The sequence below is a fragment of the Lolium perenne genome, chromosome 3 (genome assembly GCF_019359855.2).
Source record: "Lolium perenne isolate Kyuss_39 chromosome 3, Kyuss_2.0, whole genome shotgun sequence".
In the NCBI taxonomy this organism is placed as follows: Eukaryota; Viridiplantae; Streptophyta; class Magnoliopsida; order Poales; family Poaceae; genus Lolium; species Lolium perenne.
In genome coordinates, this window is record NC_067246.2 from 215,458,764 (window position 1) to 215,478,516 (window position 19,753).

At 46.0% G+C, this 19,753-nt stretch overlaps 1 protein-coding gene and 1 long non-coding RNA gene across 3 annotated transcripts in view; both read right to left on the bottom strand.

Annotated features, from left to right (window-relative positions):
• Window positions 1-19,753, bottom strand: part of LOC127343331 (two pore calcium channel protein 1) — a 32,248-nt gene continuing 12,495 nt past the window's right edge. Inside the window, exons 10-25 of one of the 2 annotated variants that reach the window (XR_007877173.2) lie at window positions 15,143-15,204; window positions 13,730-13,802; window positions 11,200-11,265; window positions 10,775-10,915; window positions 9,922-9,979; window positions 9,546-9,653; window positions 8,969-9,032; window positions 2,360-2,528; window positions 2,029-2,093; window positions 1,480-1,570; window positions 1,241-1,327; window positions 995-1,066; window positions 881-921; window positions 702-794; window positions 372-414; window positions 1-123 (exon numbers count right to left, since the gene is read on the bottom strand). Coding sequence is in view for 1 of the 2 variants with exons in the window: in XM_051369446.2 (XP_051225406.1) it covers window positions 740-794; window positions 881-921; window positions 995-1,066; window positions 1,241-1,327; window positions 1,480-1,570; window positions 2,029-2,093; window positions 2,360-2,528; window positions 8,969-9,032; window positions 9,546-9,653; window positions 9,922-9,979; window positions 10,775-10,915; window positions 11,200-11,265; window positions 13,730-13,802; window positions 15,143-15,204 (1,152 nt within the window). In the remaining variant the exon portion in view is untranslated. Of the gene's footprint in view, window positions 415-701; window positions 795-880; window positions 922-994; window positions 1,067-1,240; window positions 1,328-1,479; window positions 1,571-2,028; window positions 2,094-2,359; window positions 2,529-8,968; window positions 9,033-9,545; window positions 9,654-9,921; window positions 9,980-10,774; window positions 10,916-11,199; window positions 11,266-13,729; window positions 13,803-15,142; window positions 15,205-19,753 lie in introns of both variants that reach the window. The other variant, XM_051369446.2, reaches the window with a different exon arrangement.
• Window positions 7,127-8,841, bottom strand: LOC139838543 (uncharacterized). The gene is made up of 2 exons (XR_011755721.1): window positions 8,683-8,841; window positions 7,127-8,453 (listed from the first exon to the last, which is right to left on the bottom strand). It is a non-coding gene; the product is annotated as an uncharacterized lncRNA (long non-coding RNA).

Below are 19,753 nucleotides of genomic sequence, written 5' to 3' on the forward strand. Positions count from 1 at the left end.
TACAGAAAAATCTGCCACAGTCCTGTAGCATCTTACTGATTTTCGGTATTGCTTTTGTTTTAGAAGATATAAGAGTCGCTAATTACACTTTGGGTTGATGCTTGTACTCCTCTTTTCTCGCTCCTTGTTTGACATGGTCAAAGATCAGAAAATAATAAACTGTCAGGTATCTTGACTGAAGTAGGGAGTACAGAGAAATCTACCGAGACAACAGTATTACAGTATAATACTGGCCAGTACAAATACGATGTGTTTCTGGACAGTGAATGGCACAAGAGTTCATTTCCAATACTACTCCAAAATTTATCGCCTTGTTACAGACAAAAAATCACTCAATTGCTCGGGAAATACTGACGGTAATAATTATGTACCTTCTCCATCAGGAAATCATTCCTACATTTGCTTGCTTCCATCCTTGCAGAACCAAAGTGAAAAAATAAGGCTAGTTTTAAAAATTACTAAATCATAATCAGCTTATGAGCGCAACATTGACAATGTAATTATGCAAATGACGTGGGTGAACTAATGCCCGGTACCTATCCAGTAATCTACTGAATAAAAAGGCAACAAACAAATAATAATACAGAGTAAAAATGATTTATTAGCATCTAATATGGAGTCACATATGAACATCTAACTTCATGAAGTCAATAGTTTTATGACAACTACATAGAAGTTCTGAGTGAGAAGCAGGGTAGTACCATGAGGATGGAATATTGCTCAAGAGTTTTGAGATCCTTCATTCGTTGCACAGCATATGGTGCAGAAGAATATCAACTGTGTTACCCTTTGACCTAGCACTCCAACAAGTAAATGGTAAGGCTGCAAAGCTGCCACAGTATGTTATTATATAACAGAAAATAATAATGATGTGGATTACCGCATAGACCGGGATCTTCTTGTTCCTCCAGTTGTAGGATTCTGCAGGGGATGGAAAGTATACTAAGAATATCAGCCATCTCAATCCAGATACGTAGTAGCATAAATATCTGACCTGGATATCAGTCTCTCCAACTTTCTCCAGTTCCATCTCGGCAAAAAATGCCTCCAACACAAATGCTACAATCTGAGAACAATGCACAGTTTATATAATCAGTAACTAAACATCTAATAAGATTAAATAACAAGCTACAATTCTATGAAGTATCCACTTCTCAACAAAGGTCAAAGCATGCCATTGAAATTCTCATAATTGTGTCATGAGTTGGATGAACAAAAAAGTGAAAGTTCAAGATCTTACCAGATTAAGCAGCAGTAATATTGATATAAGGTAAAAGCTGACAAAATAAATCAGGCTCCAAGAACTTCCAGTCAGTTGCCTGTAGCTCTGAAAGTATGAGAAAGAAGGATAAAGAAACACAGGTTAGCAAATACAAAGATTTGTTCCGTAAATTAACAGAGGTCTTCTAAAGCTTGTTTAAGGCATTAGGCACAATCCTGACCATGTTTGCTCATTTTAAGAAAGAGCAATATTCTTACCTCCATCCATACTTGCCAATTGCCCATCACTAACAAATTGAAGAGAGTTACCATACCACTTGGATAGTCATTGAAGTTAAAAAGGAGATAGCTGAATATGTCAAGGCCAAAAATGCAAAACTTATGTGAAATAAGTAGATTTCGAAAACATGGTTTAGGTTCAGTATAGTAGTTATGTGGGCCATGACCAAGGCTAAGAAAATAGGGATTCAAAAGGTTACCATAGCAAGGTCAACAGCGGACTAGCCGGTAACCTGGCAGTTACGATTACCATACTTTCCCGTCCATTTTGGCTTGCTATTTTTTTTACAAATGTATTATTTCCTCGTATAATGGTTCTTTGGTGGCCAGGGGTTTAACTTCCTTTTTGAAAGAAAAAATGGTTCTTTGGTGTGCCATTAGCATCAAATTGTTGTTTCATGTAAATTTGTATGGGAACATCCCTTTTTAGACTGACATTATTTTACCAATCCAAGACAGTATGGGTAGTAGGTGCATACACAATTCCCAGTGGAATCCCGACAGAGAATCAAGAACAAAAAAGGATACTCATTATTGAAGAGGTCAGTTTCTTCGAGTATCGGGTTTCCTGCATACACAATGCCCCCAAAAATCTGCAAATGGAAGATACTAAACTATCAGTTGACAAATAGTAAGTCAGATGTCCAAAGTGTGGTAACTCGACAGTTAATTTGCCCAGTTCAGATTGGGATAAATTGAACTCAAAGAGCAGAAGTTAATTAGTACATGGATAAGCTGTGAACAAAGAAAAAATAGCGATCACTGGCCTAACTAATCAGACTGTTGTATGTCGCAGATAATCGTCCAAAGGAAAAAATGAATCATCAACTCAATCAACTGAGTATGCAAGAATTCCAACCTGCAAACCAATTGAGCAGTACATGCAAAGAACACAGAATACAATCCCCAAGTATGGCATCAAACTAGACATCAGAGTAAGGAATGTTGCAACAAATGCTCTGAAACGTTGAACTTGCAGCAAAATTCTTGTTAAACGCAACACTCTTCCAAGGAGAAGATACCGAATCCTGTTAGGCAAACATCAAAGGAAAACAAGTTACATATCTGATGGGAAAATTGTTAAGACTGAGAAAACAAGAAATTCTAAGATTCTTTCAGATGTATATCTCCTCGAAACATTTTATTTTAAATAATTCAATCAGGTACTCAGGACATCATTTCATATAGCTCCGCATGGTATATTTATGGTTGCAGTTTTCTGTAATGATGGAATCAAACTACACACTACCGAAATAACCATCATATTAAAAACAATACTGTAGTTTGTTTAGTTGGCCTGGTTCTAGCCTTGTGGGCCTTTTCATATAGCATGCAGTTTACCGCTTGATTTTGACCTCAATGCCAGTTCTAATAATGTTGCACATGAAGGTCATTCATTTTGGTTCCAGAAGAGAATTAAAGGTACTAGAAAGATTGGTCTATATTTATGACGACTTCACCAAGTGTAATAGTTAGCCGTGTAGCTCCTCCTTTGTATGTACTTGTGTGTATTCCAGTCAATTGGCCCAATAGAAATACAAGGTTCACTTGTCTAGCATGGTATCCAGAGCAAGGTGAGGGCTAGGGTTACAGCCGTCACTTCCCAACCGACATGGCCCCTTACCTCACCCTTCCCTCTGCCCATCTCTCCCTGGACCCCCCCCCCCCCCCCCCCCCCCCCATCGTCCTTGTGGTTCCACATCGAGCTGCCAGTGCACGCAAGGGAACTCTCTTCACCGCCTGCTGCTTCCACTGCCTCTTCTGCCTGTGCAGTGCCGCGTTCATCTCTGCCCCTGCAGCTCGCGGCCTCTGCTGCTGAAGTGCAGCCTGTGCTGCATGCCGCGCTACCGTGCTCGCCACCCCGGACGCCCTTCTCCATCCCCTTGAGCTAGCTGCTCCAGACGGTCACCACGGCGACACTGTGCTCAATGACATCAACTTGGCTGGCATCTTCCCTGTCTTGGCAACCTCTGGTCTGACATAGAACTAAGACCATGCAGCACATCCTGTTGCTCCCAAGCCAGCAGCTTGTCCTGCTGCTCAGAAGTCAGAAGCATCTCGTGCTGCTCCCCAGCTTACTCGGCTCCAGATCCCTATGGCATCCCATGGTGTCCCACCATGCAGGCAAGTTTTGAATTCCATGACCGACAGTCAACTTCAAAGGCACCAACTTCCCAGAATATGTGTTGCATATGCAAGTTTACATCGCTGGTCAGTAGCTGCGGGGCTTTCTGAATGGCAACCATCATGTCCATCTTGCTCCACTTTGCCGCCATTTGAGCCTATCATCCCACTGAATGGCACTGATGGCGCTTGGAGGACACAGAGTTGGAGGCCTCCAGGCAGACCTGGATGCCTACATCATTTGGTTGCATGACAATGCTCAGACTAAGGCCATCATTGTCACCAGCATTGATGTTGATCTTTGGGTGAACATCGGCATATCCCGCTACCTCCCAGCTAATGCAGGCTCGTCTTAGGCAAGAGTATGAGCCTCCCAACGAGGCAACGTTCCTTGCCATTCTCAATGAGCTTCTGTCGCTGCAACTGGCGATGCCACTGTGGAGAACTTCTTTCATCACATACCCACATTGTGGCGTCAGCAGTAACTCTCAGAGCACTGATGTCTATAACACACTTGTCGTTCCTGTGAGCTCCAACAAGAACAGACCAATGACCTGTCTCTACGAGTTCTAAATGTGCCTTCATCCTGAATCTGAGGCTTCCCATTAATGGTTGGCGATGAGTCACCCTTGACCGTCACTTTTGGAAGCTTCATGCTGAGGAGACTCACCTTCGAGGCAATAATTATGAGTTCACGTGACAAGTTGAGCTGAGTCTCCCGGGTACTAACTCATGTACTTGCTGTATTCACGACTAGCCAAAGTTTTCAGTTTGAAGGCAAGTACCGACTCATAGACTAGTCTAGCATCTAGTCTCTACTAGTCGAGCGGTTCTCAATCATTGGTTCAATGGGGAATGGTGATTTAGTTGCAGTCCACTTCTGTTCTGGCTGCTCAAGTCTTGTCTCCCACCCTAGTGCCCGCCTCACCCCACCCACATCAATGGATGGTGGCACACCTTTTGGTATTTACTGTAGCTACTGCCGCAACCCAGGACACACTTCTCAGAACTGCTACAAGAAGAAACAGGAATAGTCAAAGAAGGAAGGGAGGTCAGCAAGGCTCTAGTGATTCTTTGCAGTCAAGGCCCCCAGCATATCTCCCTCACTAAGCAGATGGTTGTTGCGTTGTTTCATCGTCTGGCAGCCTCTGCCCCTTCCATAGCACACGAGCCTGATGCCAGTGCTTCTAGTTCCACAACACCACCTCCTCCAGGTATTAGCATCTCCATGCTACTAGAATCTGGTGCTTCTCTTCACATGGCACCGAACTATACCTGCCTCACTTATCTTAGTCCTGATACTCCTCTCCGTGTTCAGGACCGATGCACAAGGCTTCTGTAGGGACTAGTCCTAGGCGCCATGACTCGGGGTGTATGGGAACTTGATTGGTTGTGCCTTCCTTCCACTCCCTCGGACAACAAGTCAACCAGCTCCACCGCCTCTTTTGTCCAGTGGCAGCATCATTAGGTCATCTCTCAGGTTCTAGGTTATCTAGTCTTGTAGGAAGTGATGTCTTAGGTTCTGTTTCTGGAGACACTGCTCTACATTGTACAGGCTGCAAGCTTGGCAAACGGCTGCAACTACCCTATCCATCTTTTTCGATAAAGGAAATATATTAATATCAAAAGATACCAATTACACCCAGCCTCTGCAACAACGCACCACCCTAATGACAGTACGGGTGCACACAGCCAAAAAAGAGAAAAAAGAAAACTAAGAAATAAAAGTCACGCCACTGTATCCCAGGCTTAGTAACAGCAGTACATCCACCACCAAGACAACACCTGAAATACCGACTCTCCAAAAGCGATGCCTCCAAAAAGGGAACAGTGCACCAGCACCGTCGTCGCCCGATCAAAGATCTTAGGTTTTCACTCTGGAGATAGTCCCCGCTCTCAAAACAATGCCTCTAACAAGGTCATTGCCAGGCACAACCAGTTAAGGCCAGACCTTGGGTTTTCACCCTGAAAGGTAGGACTCTGAACTTCACATGTGCTGTCGCCCCCACTTTCATACCACTGTTGCGAATCCCGGAACACCAAGCAAGCTCCTAAATATCGCGAAGACTTGAACCTTCTTTAGCTAATCCCCCAATCATTCATGATATTCTCTGCTTCTGACTTCACCATGGACCGAAAGTCTCTTGATGTCAACACAGAACAGAGCTTCAACGCCGCTCCTTCCGGAACCAAACGGTCAGAATAAAAGCATGGGTGCGCGCGACCGAATACCACCCGATCATGTGAACTCCAGGCAAAAGATGCACTGTTACATTCGCTGTCGGAGCCTTCCGGAACTCATCTCTTCGTGAAAGAAGAACCCTAGGACCACCACCATGAAAGCCGGAACGGCCGGCCCCCACGCCGCCGCCATGGCTGGGAACCACGGTCCATCTTCCTCCTCCAACCCGGCCGGTGGAGGCCAGCAGCCGTCGGGATAGCGGCTACGCACGCCCACGACGCGGAGACGGACGGCTGCTGCCCGCCAGGAAAGCCTGGCCGAGCCTCAATGCCGCCGCCTCGCGACCATGTACCTAGCCACCGCTGCCTGATCCCGCTGCCGCCCTTTCTCCCCACCAAGATCCGCCACACCACCGCGTCCCCCGCCATGATCCGGGTGATGTAGGCAAAGGCCACCACCACCAGACCCTCCGTCCACCGTCGCCACCCCTGAAGGTCCCCGCCTCCGCGCGAAGGGGAATCCATGGGCGGCACCATCGCCCCCTGCCTTTGGCAGCCGGACGCGGCCGCCACCGCCGACCCCGAGGCGGCAGCGGCCAGGAGGAGGGAGATCGGCCGGCCTCTGTAGGATTTGGGTCGTCGCCCGGAGCCGCCTCAGGCGAGACGACCCGGGGCGAAGATCGGATGGGGAGAGAGGAGAGGGGTCGGTTGTGGAGGATGGGCACCGGCGCCGGGAGAGAGGGTGGCCGCCGGCTAGAGTGGAGGGGCGGCTAGGGTGGAGGGGCGGCTAGGGAGATCAGCCGGCCTCCATCTAGTGGTATAGAGTCTCAATGTCCTTTTGATCTTGTTCACTGTGATGTTGATTGATGATTGCTCGAGACTTACATGGATCTATATTATCTCCTCTTGTAGTCAATTTCTCTCTATACATCAATAATTTGTTACTATGGTTTGCACTCAATTTGACTCTCTTATCCGAGTTTTTCGTGTTGATTCTGCTGGTGAGTACATTTCGACTGCACGTCATCATTTTCTGGCCAAGCAGAGTACTCTTCAATAATTCTCTTGTCCATTTAGCTAAGAACTCCAGCTCTCATGACTTCAGCTCACCTTCCACCTCATCTTTTGTCCGAAGCTGCCACGGTTGTTTTTCTCATCAACCGACAACCCTCTTCAGTCCTTCACGGCTGCACCCATTTCAAGTGCCTTTTCAGTATGCCTCTTGGTTACTATCATCTTTGGTGTTTTCATTGTGTCTACTAGATTCTTCTTCTGCCCCGCACCAAATTGCCCTATCAGTCAGTTGAGTGTAAATTTCTTGGATATAACACTACGCATAACAGCTATTGCTGCTATGACACTATTTGCTCGACGGATGGGAACCCATCAGGATGTCACCTTTGATGAGCCGTCCTTATCCTAGCTCCCCCACCAACAATAGTACGTCCAATCTTTAGTCGATCTCTTTCCTGACGTTTGCCGACTTCACTACCACCACTGTCACCCCCATCAGTATCCTTTGGTACCCATCTTGGAGGTTTGATTCCACCTTCACCACTGCCACAGTCACCTCCAGTTCTTCGAGGGGGGAGCCACTCAGCTCTTTTAGATTTCGCCTGTTCCTGTTGCATTATAATCATCAGTCTCTCGCTCCTGAATACGCCATTCGTGACCGGAGTGCTATGCAGAATTGACCATTACGTAGCAGCTCCTTTAGAACCAACCACCTAACAAGAGGCAGTCGTTCATCAGGAGTGGCAGCAAGCAACAGCAGAGGAGCTTGCTTGCCTAAAGAGCACTGAGAATTGGGGTCTTGGACCTTCACCAGTTGGTATCACTCCCATCACATGCAATTGGGGTTTACAGGGTCAATACTCGCTCGAACGGCTCCCTTCAGTGCTACTAGGGTCGGCTTGTTGCTCGTGGTTTTCAGCAGGAGTATGGCCGTGACTTTGACCATACTTTTGCTCCAGATGCTCGCATGACTCCCATTCTGATCTTACTGGTCGTTGCCTCTGTTCGCCAGTGGTTCGTCTCTAAGTTCGATGTGAAGAATGTCTTTATCGATGGTGAAGTATGTGAGGAGGTCTGCAAGAAGCCGTATCTAGGGTACTCTGCTGCCTGCTCCTCCTATCATGGTTTGTGGTCTGCAGTGTTCTCTCTATGGGCTCAAGCAAGCTCCTTGTGCCTGGTTTGAGTGCTTCTCCTCCGTCGTCATCGATGCTGGCTTCAAAGCCAGTGATCACGACCGTGCTCTCTTTGTTCACAATTCTCCTCCTGGACCCTTCTTCTTATATATGTTTATGACATGATCATCATCGGTGATGACTCTCCATTCATTGATTTTGTGAAGAAGCGTCTTAGTGATAAATTCTTGGGGGACACCTTTTGCCCAGGAGAAGTATTACTAAGGATGTCCTTGTTCGTGCTTCGAGATCACCTTTGGCCCACTGATGGTACGCCTCTTGAGTCTTGATGAACCCAGTCAATACCATCAGGCATCTTTCTCTCCCAGGTGAAGTATACTACATCCACCTCCATCAGATTCTGCAGTATCTTGTGGAACCTCCTTTCACAGCCTCTTCTTTCCTATGAGTTCTTTGCAGCTCCAGGCGCAATCCGATGCAACCTAGGCTTGTGATTATTGCCTGGAAGACAAAGAAACAAGCAGCAGTTTTCAGTTCTGAGTGCTGAGACTGAGTTGAGGGCTATGGCAACCTTGACAGGTCACTTCACTTGGTTGAGGTGTCTTCTTGATGATTTTTGTTTGTACTACTGCACCGACTCCTCTAACTAAATAGCACTGACACGCTCAGCATTGCTCGAGATCTTGTAAAGCATGAGGTCACCGAACAAATAGGTGTGGATGTTTCTTACATGACAGCGCAAGTGCAGGACTAGGTTTCGGCTCTCCAGTTCATGCCTTCCGAGCTTCAAGTACCAGACTTCTTCATGAAGGCACAAACTCCAGGTCAGCACAGGTATTTTCTTTCGAAAGTCCCCACCATGATTTTTTTGGGGGCGGGGGGGGGGGGGGGGGGGGGGTATTCTGTGTATATTCTATTATTCTGGCCCTTTGGCCCAATAGGAATACATGGTACATTTGTCTAACAGAGATGACCGAAAAAATTGGGAAGTAATGCATCGAAAATAGTGAAATTACCATTCTCCATTTGAAAGAAAAGAAAGCTTTGAAGGGAAGGCAAAAGTTAGAGTCTCTCCAATAACTACAAAGAAATCATACGTTAGATACTCCAGAAGTTTCTTTTGACAAAAATATAATGCAATAAATACTAGCTTCCATTCAGAAGTTCTTACAAGTTATGAAATACAGTAGTCAAATCAAGCAATGGTAACTTTTTCTCGGTGATAGCATGAAGGAAGATATGACTCCAGGATAGACAAAAGCTTAAATTTGACAAGAAGCATCCAACATATTTCTTTGGATAGTAAATATGGATACCTAAGTTGATAATTACTTGATCCTGATGAGACAAAATAATTGTGCTGCATCATGTGTTTCCCATAATCATGTATTCATGTACACCATTACTAGATGCAGCTTTCTTTTCTTTTTATGAATCCTGTAGAGTCGTCAAAATGAAAAATTTCGATTGAACCAAACTATTTCTAAGAGCAGATGTTTTCCTAGACCATGTAAGATAAAAATATATCGATGGAAGAGAACGATAAAATCTTCTATTTAAACTCATATCACGAGAAAAGTGTGATAAACTTACATATAGTCCAAGTAAGCACAAAATCAAACTTGTTTTGGCCTTCCATCCAATAAGCACCAAATCCAAATGAAAATATTTTCAGTCCCATCTCGGCTACATAAATCCATCCTGCAAAATATTATTTCAATCAACACATCAGTATATAAATTCTCCAGGAATCAACATATCAGTATATCAAAGAAAAATGATCATGAAAAACCAATATCACCTAACCAATTTGGGTATATTAACAGTCAATGTCACAAATGTTTGGCTGAACGCTTTCTAGGGCATGATATATTTACCCAATGGAGACAATGTTAGGTAATAATTGATCAGAGAACTATAATACTGCTTAAAAGGAACAGTTGAAACAGTGTTCACCACAGAAGCTTACCAAGAAAAAACTCAACTTCCTGCCACAATTCCTGTGAGGAGCTGTTTTCTATATCAAGCTGCAAAGATCAGATTAACTATTCAAGAGATTGCACTGGTTTCTTAGTGAGAGTTTGCAATTGCATGTTTAATAGTTTCATCTTTTATTGTAAATGGAAGGTGGGTAGCTAACAGTTATGCTGCCATCCAGCTATTGCTTAGCAGCAAACATGCACACGAGAGGGGACAACAAAAAATAAAGAAATATAGCTACTTCATAATTTTCTTCTAATATTAATCTGCCTCATGACTTGGACTCCCAACAACAACAACAAAGCCTTTATTCCCAAACAAGTTGGGGTAGGCTAGAGGTGAAACCCATAAGATCTCGTAACCAACTCATGGTTCTGGCACATGGAAGTAAGATTTTTTTCAATTACAAAACAACAACAAAAAAACTTATAACTAAGATAGCTCATGCCAACTGTTAATGAATACCACTGTTAAAACATCAAGCTTCTGGCTCATAAGTTCCTCAGTTCAATCACAAATACTTTATTCATAAAATTCATACACTGTTATTACTGAACAGTGCTGCAAACCCTTCCCTCATGGCTAATGTGAAGAAAAAAAAAATTTACTGTATTGGACAAAATTTGACTGATTTTTTCACAAAACTTTGGTACATACATTGTAAGAATCCAAAATCTTACTGTTTTACCAATTAGATGCATGCCCGCTGTAGATCATATAAAATATTTATTGGTCAAATCATCGTTTCATATCCGCCATGTATAGCAGTTATAAAACACAAATATTTATACAAAATACTGTAAAATATAGAAGATGAACTATAAGAAATAGTGATTTCATACCGTTGTTTCAATAATGACAGCCACTAAGTTCATCAGAAGAACAAATATAATAATGTAATCAAACTGGCGGCTCCGCACAAAAGATTTTAGACTTTCACATAGTGGCGATTGGTAGAATGGAAACTTTTCCAGATAAGAAGGCTGCAACCATGTGTACGACGAATCAATAAAATGAATATATTTAAACTTCAAAGTATGCTATTTCTGGTAAAAAATACACATGTATTTGCCGATCAAACCTTTCAAACCTCGGCCGTTGATATATTTGAACGGCAATCAGATTATATAAGTCTAAACGACATTCTGAAAATTACAGCGCTAGAATTTCTACTAAAATATCAAATTAAAAACTGACAGCAAAAGGTATAATTTTCACAACATAGAAAAGGTAAAGAATTATGAACATCAAAGTAATTCGAACATACTGGTGGTTCTTTCTGAAATTTTATCGCAATAGTATTGCATAGGTCATCAAATTCTTCGGGGGTAACCTGGAAAAAAGATAAATAGATTAGAAGTGTTTACACTGATATGTAATATCATCAAATTCTTGCAGAGGTTAATTTCCAGATTAATAGCATCTGTTCTGGCGTTGCGTCGTATGCATCCTCTGATGGGGCTTCTGTGTCGTCTTCATCTGACAATTATGTTGATGTGTGGAAAAGGCTGTGGAAACTTCCAGTAGTACCAAAGGTGCGTGTCTTTTGGTGGCGAGTTCTTCAAGGTATTTTACCTGATTATAGGACTTTGTCACGGCGACATATAATGGAGAATAGAACCTGTGCTCTGTGTAAGGCTGAATCTGAAGATGTGATGCACGCACTGATTGAGTGTAGTCATGCAAAGTTATTCTGGGAGGCGGCTAAGGGACTTCTTTTGATTAAGCTTCCAAGGCTACACCCGTTAACTTTGTGAGAAAACTTTCAATCAAAAGGAGAGAGCTATTATAATTTCAGTGATGTACTCAATTTGGTCATCAAGGAATAATCTTACTCACGGTGAAGCTGGCTATAATCCAGCTAAGTCGATTGAGTTGGTGAAGGAGACCTTGCAGACTTTAGAGTTTCCAAGGGAGAATCCTAAGCCTATTAGGCCGGTTGCTAAATGGCAGAGACCTCCAGATGGTTTTGTGAAAATAAATTCAGATGGGGCGTTCAATGCCAGCGATAACTTGGCTGCAACTGGTGTAGTTGCTCGTGAGGGTTTGTTATATAGGGGTGCCATGGGTAAAACGTACCGTGGTATTTCTGATCCTCTGATCATTGAGACTCTTGCACTACGAGATGCTGTTACTTATGCAAGGGGCAGAGGGTTTAGTAGAGTTGTCTTTGAAGTGGACTCTGAAAATCTGGTTCATCTTTGGCACAATAGAGCGACTGATCGTTCTATGGTCAAGAATGTTTTAGATGAGATTAGTGAGCTGAGTGTGTTTTTCACAGTTTTTAGCTTATGGCATGCTCGTCGCGAGGCTAACCAGGCAGCTCATTCTTGTGCAAAATTTGCAAGTATCCAAGATGGGTTGTTTTCATGGGGAGCCACCTGCTTTCTTAGTTCACAGCCTACAGGCTGATTGTAATGGTGTGTGAATGGCGGCTGCAAGTTTCTGACGCACTCTTTTCCTTACCAGGGTACCTAGGGGGACTGGAAGGTTTTTAATGAGGCGGCTTGCTAGCTTTAATATACTGATTCTCAAAAAAAAAAAAGTAGCTCACTGAGACAAATTTCTGTTCAATAAATGGTAGAAGTGGGAAAAAAGCGCAACAGTACCAGACCAGTGCATCACTAGCACTCTACCAGCACTGATTTATTATGGCCATTCTTTGTAAGGTTTTTTTCATCTCATTGAAAAGACAGAGAGTTTGTCACAAGCTTCCTAGGAAGCGGGTGTTAGAACTGATTTTACTTAGTGCACGTCCCAGGTCGACGGCAAGACTACCCCAAGGCCTGTGGTGCTGGCTCTGGCCCAAAGCTTTGCTTGGTCTTTAATCCGGGAGGCCAGAGAATTGATTGATGTCCGGGCACCATCGAAGACAGCCATTCCTTTGCTTCCATACCATCCAGGGCATGAGAAGCATCATTGAACCCAGGCCTTTGCGTAAAGTCTTTGGAGTGGCCTGCTTAGCCTAGCTCCACCATTCTATGAGCGATCCTTCCTGATCCGGGGATGTACAGGTAAACCTGAGCCAGGACAGTACCTCGTGCCACACTTGTGTGGAGAAGGGGCATGCGAGGATCAGGTGCGTCTCAGGTGCCTGTCCACAGAAGAGGCAAGCAGAGTGATGCTGCAATCCTTGACGGGCCAGGCAATCTGTGGTCCAGCAGAGGCAAGCAGAGTGATGCTGCAATCCTTGACGGGCCAGGCAATCTGTGGTCCAGCAGCGGTCTTGATTGGCCAACCCACACGCCATTCTTTGTAAGGTTTACAAAGACTTTTTATCAGGAGTCGGGAGAGAGCATATTGTCAGAATGATTATCCAAAAAACTAAATTGCCCAAGAGGAACTAGGAAACATTTCATCGACAGAAGAACAGGCACCCAAAATTCAGGTTGAAGAGGAATTGAACCTGGGAGTGAGGGTGTACACCCACACCTGCGCCACCTACTAAGCTAGGCTCAGTTCCTTGCAAATGTTGTCCAAAGTTCGAACATTTGAAAAGAAAAATTAGGAAGCCCAGCAAAAATTCTAAATCCAGATACCAGATACATTTATGTATCAGCTCTTGTATATTTTCATCTAGCTGGAGCAAACAACATTATTTTTGCTAGAAAATGAAAAAGGCTTGTGTCACAATGTATTCAAAAGGTAGAAAGAGGTTCAGGCCCTAGAGGGCGGAGTACAATACTAAACAACATTATGATTAAGGCATACTTTTCTTAGCACAACACTAAACAATATTATGTACTGGCTCACGCCACAAGACTAAAATGACAGCTGAAAATAAGAAGAGCACATACCTTGAAATCACCACTACGATCGAGCTCAGTAAATATTAATTCAAAATCTTCCCTTGAGGTTTTAGGTAAGGACCTACAGAAGTGAGATAGACATATGTGATACATGAGCTAGCAAGAAAAGAATATGATGATTTCTCAATACAAGGAGCTAGCTTGAACAAAAGGCTTCGGATACCCTGTGGCTGGGGAAAATAATTCTGTCGGACCTGGTCCACAAATTCACCTCCGTGGACCAACTCCAACAATTGACATAAGTTAATTTGCTTTGGATACGAGTTGGATCTGTCAATTGTTGGAGTTGGTCCACACAGGTGAATGTGGACCAGGTTCCATAGAATTATTTCACGTGGCATGGAGTTAATTTGCGTTGGATACGAGTTGGATCTGTTGAAGTGTATAGGTGGATTACCTAGCACTTTCCATCAGTTAGGACTTTTGGTTGCGTTGGCTAGTGCATGAAGTTTGACATGGTATCAAAGCCTAAGGTCACAAGTTCGAATCCTGGCTTGCGCAATTTATCCTAAAATTGTTGTTGCCCCTTAGTGTCCACATATAGGCCTCTTGAACCATACCTCTCTACACGTGTTGACTTGTCTTCCCCAGTTTGCACTTTTGGTTGTGTTGGCTAGTGCGTTCACGTATAGGCCTCTTGAGCCTACCTCTCTACTAGTGTTGACTTGTCTTCCCCGGTTCGGACGATCAAGCTCCTTTGCCACTTTTCGGCTGTTCTCTCAAGTTTTTTTAACACTTAGCTAATAGGTTTTGTTGCAAGGGAGAAAATTGGCTCGAACCAGGGAGGGTCCTATCTCACACGATACAGGAAAACAAGTGCCAGAAGAACAAGAGAAATAGAAAAGAAAAGGTCAAAGGTAGTCAAGGAGAGGCAGAGACACCAAAGCCCATCATTGGAGAGAGAAGACCGTGGTGGACCTTGGACCCAAGGCACCTGCCACCCTTTTAGATCTCTATAGACCCAAATACACTACATTGCCCTTACTTCTCACCGGCAAGAGTATTGAAGGTTGTACAAGACCAAGAGCCTAAAGAGGCACACCATGGCTCTCACCTCCCGTGTGAGTTGTGACCATACTAAAAAATAATTAAAAATCTTGACACTTGTGAAGCCTAGCGACACAGTCGATGAGCACGCCCTTTTACTTAATCGATGATCGACATCCGATCAACACCCCAACAGATTTAAGTTTCAAGATTATTTGAATGTTCTCCAAGATAATTAGAAATAGTTATGATGCACTACATGTGTTGATCATAGTGACTTTAGTTCTATTTGGGAAACGAATGGATGGACTACCCACACCAGAGATAGTCAAAAAAGACTCACTGGTGAACTTTGTAATGTAAGAAGGTGCTTTGATAGACATATAGTGTAATACATTGGGGTACATTGGTTACCTGTACTTGTTCAGCTCATTAAGTAATGATATGCACTGCTCCCTGTCGAGGTAACCCTGACCCTGATGTACACAAATAGGTAAGATCAACTACAAACTTGAAATATAACACATGAATGAACAAAACATGACTTGATAGTCCTGCAGTGTGAAACTGTAAATGGTGAATCAATATATCACCCATCTTTCATCATAAGTTTAGACTTTTGACTAGTATATAGTTAGTGCATGAAACAAGACCTGCATTCGACAAATTTACTTTTCATGGTAGCTTTAAAATTTAGTTGTCATAGTAGCTTGTTTTCCTTCCATGTCTATTTTTTTCGCAAGTGACTCGGTATTGTTCCAGGCACTGACATGATTTCAACGAGAGGTAGGCTCAACACACTTGTTTTTTCAATGCTAGAACATTTTCCTCAAATTAGTAAAATAAAAGATATGAACTGATATAACACTTTCGTCAAATTAGTGAAACAGACCTCTAGCCCCACTGCCGACGACAAGCCCCCGCCGGTAGCCCTCCACCCAAATCCTCCCCAGCCTCAAGCCCAAGCCCCTCCCCGGCGTCATGTCGACCTCTGGCTCTCCAACGACAGTTCCTCTGGCGGCAGCTCGCGCAGCTACAACGAGGTGGCTCGCTCGCCGCCTCGCGCCGTGCTGACGCCGCCACCATCGCCTCGCCCTCCTCCGCCAGAGACCGCCCCTCCCGCAGCCTGCCGCGCACCGGCATCAACTCACATCGGTCCCCCGCTCGCTCGCACAGACATGCCGCGCCGGGCCGATGTCGATGGCTGGCAGCATCCACGGCGCCGGCACCATCAACGTCTCGCCGCCCCCAGGGAGCCAGCGGACTGCCGCAGCCCATCCCCAGAGATGGAAGGATGTTTCAGGTGCCTTGAGCCCGGACATGCCGTTCGCGACAGCACCAATGATGTCCGGTGCCGCCGTTGCCTCCTCTCTGGCCACAGTAGCAGGGACTGCATGCCAGAGCAGCGCGCCTACGACCATGCTCGGGCCCGCTAGCTGCTCCAGGACGAAGCCCCTCCCCAGCGCCGCCGAACCACCGCGGTCGCGACTCCTCCGCCCCCGCCCCAACCGCGCGCCCCCGCCACGGCTGTGCCGCCGGCCCCTCCCCCGCATCGTGCCCCTGCTGAAACAGCGATGGCGCGCATCGCCGATCCCTAGGGTCCAGTGCGCGTCCCCGCTGCAACGCCGACGGAACGCGCCGTTGATTCTTCGAGTCCGGTGCGTGTCATTGATAGGTCGAAATTTAGCACTATTTTAATGAGGTTTTAAAGTATACTATTACTCATATTGTCACTCATTTCATGCTCCAGCTAGATACACTTATGCCTATTTTGCATACTTACGAGTTCATGTTCACTTCCATATGAGCATCACATATTTTGTAGTTTTATTAGGATTTTATTATGTTTCCCTTGTCTTTTACATATGTTATGTTTAGGTGTTATGGACAATCATGGAAAAAGAAGGCAAAAGGACCCACAGGGTACAACCCACACTAGCCATATGAGGTGTGAGAAAAGTGATATTTTCCCAGCATTGCCACCTGCTTGAGACGGCCCGTGCGATGATGATCGCTGCCTCTCTTCCTCCTCACTTCTGGGCTGATGCTGTGTCTATTTCCACCTATCTCATCAACCTTCAGCCCTCCACAGCCTTGCAGGGTGGTATTCCTCTTGAGCGTCTTACTGGTCACACTCCTGATTACTCGACCATTCGTCTTTTTGGTTGCGTTTGCTATGTTCTTATTGCCCCACGCGAACGTACCAAGCTGACTGCTCAATCTGTTGAGTGTGTCTTCCTTGGCTACAGCCCTGAGTATAAGGGATATAAGTGTTGGGATCCTATTGCTCGTCGGATGCGCATATCTCGGGATGTCACCTTTGATGAGTCCCGTCCTTTCTACCCGCGTCCCTCCTCCTCTTCCTTCTCGGTGGATGATATCTCTTTCCTTATGTTCCCTGACTCACCTCTTCCTGTGCCTCCGGTCCCTGCTCCGCCGAGTCTCTCACCACCTTCTCCTTCTCCACCCGCCAGACCTCCCTCTCCTCCCTCACCACCGTCCCCACCCTCCACACCTTCCTCTCCCATGTCACCTTCCTCGACTACGGTCCCTCCATACCCTTTTCACTACTCCCGTCTTCCCCGTGAGGATGATGCTGCTTCTCCTGACATGCCCTCTACCTCTGATGCGATGCCCTCTCAGTCCGAGCCGACTCATCATCTTCGTGCTCGTCCTCGTCCTCCTCGTGATCGCTATTCTCCCACTCACTATGGTCTTTCTGTTGCCCTTGAGCCGACCTCTTATCGGGATGCCCTTGCTCATCCCGAATAGCAGCTAGCGATGGCTCAGGAGATTGCTGCTCTTGAGCGTACTAGTACTTGGGATGTTGTCACTCCTCCTTCCTCTGTTCGTCCCATCACCTGCAAGTGGGTCTACAAGATCAAGACTCGCTCTGATGGTTCTCTTGAGCGCTACAAGGCTCGACTTGTCGCTCACGGCTTTCAGCAGGAGCATGGCCGTGACTATGACGAGACCTTTGCTCCAGTGGCTCACATGACCACTGTTCGTACTCTTCTTGCTGTTGCTTCTGTTCGTCACTGGTCTGCCTGTCAGCTTGATGTGCAGAATGCTTTTCTTAACGATGAGTTGACTGAGGAGGTATACATGCAGCCACCTCTTGGATACTCTGTTCCCGATGGCATGGTCTGTCGTCTCCGGCGCTCTCTCTCTATGGCCTTAAGCAAGCCCCTCGCGCCTGGTTTCAGCGTTTTACCTCTATGGTCACCGCTGCTGGTTTCGTCCCTAGTGCACATGACCCTGCGCTCTTTGTCCACACATCCTCTCGTGGTTGGACTCTGCTTCTTCTTTATGTTGATGACATGATCATCACAGGCGACGACCCTAAGTACATTGCCTTTGTCAAGGCCCGTCTTCGCGATCAGTTTCTCATGACTGATCTTGGTCCTCTCCGCTACTTTCTTGGGCTTGAGGTTTCCTCTACCTCCGATGGCTTCTATATCTCCCAGGAGAAGTATATTCAGGACCTTCTCACTCGTGCCGCTCTTGGTGATGAGCGCATTGTCGAGACTCCTATGGAGCTCAATGTCCGCCTCCGTTCCACTGATGGTGATCCTCTTCCGGACCTGACTCGCTATCGTCACTTGGTTGGGAGTCTTGTCTACCTTGCTGTCACACGTCCTGACATCTCCTACCCAGTCCACATTCTGAGTCAGTTCATGGCTGCTCCCACTAGTGTCCACTATAGTCATCTTCTTCGTGTCCTTCGCTATCTTCGTGGCACTATCTCCCGTCGGCTTTTCTTTCCTCACACCAGCTCCTTACAGCTCCAGACCTACTCAGATGCTACCTGGGCTAGTGATCCAGAGGATCGCAAGTCTCTCTGCCTACTGTGTCTTTCTTGGTGGCTCTCTCATTGCTTGGAAGACCAAGAAGCAGGTTGCGATCTCTCGTTCGAGTGTTGAGGCTAAGTTGCGAGCGATGGCTCTCTTGACGCCGAGGTGACTTGGTTACGCCGGTTACTTGCGGACTTTGGTGTTTCGCCGATGCTCCGACTCCGCTCTTATCGGACAGTACTGGTGCCATCAGCATTGCGCGTGATCCGGTGAAGCACGAGCTCACCAACACATCGGTGTTGATGCCTTCTATGTGCGTCATGCTGTGCACCATCAGGTTATGGCTCTTCATTATGTGCCTTCAGAGCTTCAGCTTGCTGACTTCTTCACGAAGGCCTAGACTAGAGCACAGCATGGTTTCTTTCTCTCCAAACTCAGTGTTGTTGACCCACCATGAGTTTGCGGGGGGTGTTAGAGTTGTATAGTCCCTTTTCTGTTATTCCCCAGTGTATGAGGGGCTTATCTGCACATTGTCACACATGTACATGTACTGGCCTATCGCCCTCTGTGAATACTAGTTGCTATTCCAACAGCCTTGAGGCTGCGCTGGCTATGGCTCTCCCGCACGGATGATAGCCATGCCTGGAGTGGCCTTGACATCCAGTTCTCGGCTGACGAGCACGCGCTATTCTTCGCCTCCACCACCATGTGCAATGGGAACGGGCAGCGGGCGCTGTTCTGGGAGGATCGATGGATCAATGGCAGGGCAATCAAGTAGCTTGCGCCACGTCTGTACGCTTGCATCCCCAAGCGGCGTTGCAAAGCCAGGACGATCGTCGATGGCTTAGGGAACAGTTGGGCAAGGGATATTCAAGGGCTGCTTGGCATCCATGAGATTGGGCACTACTTGCTGCTTTGGCACATGATCCAAGACACCACGCTCAGCGCCTAGGCCGACCAGCTTCTTTGGAAATGGACTGCCTCTGGCACCTACACGGCTAACTCATGTTACCTTGAACCTTCCACGGGGCGACACCTTGTTGTTCTTGGAAGCTGATATGGAAGACATGGGCACCGGCGAAGATAAAGTTCTTCCATTGGCTCGCAAACCTGGATAGGTGTTGGACTGCGGAAACCTAGCCCGGCATGGCCTTCCTCATCGTCCTAGATGCCTCCTTTGCGACCAGGCGCCCGAATCCATGCGCCACCTCATGCTGGAGTGCTCCTTCGC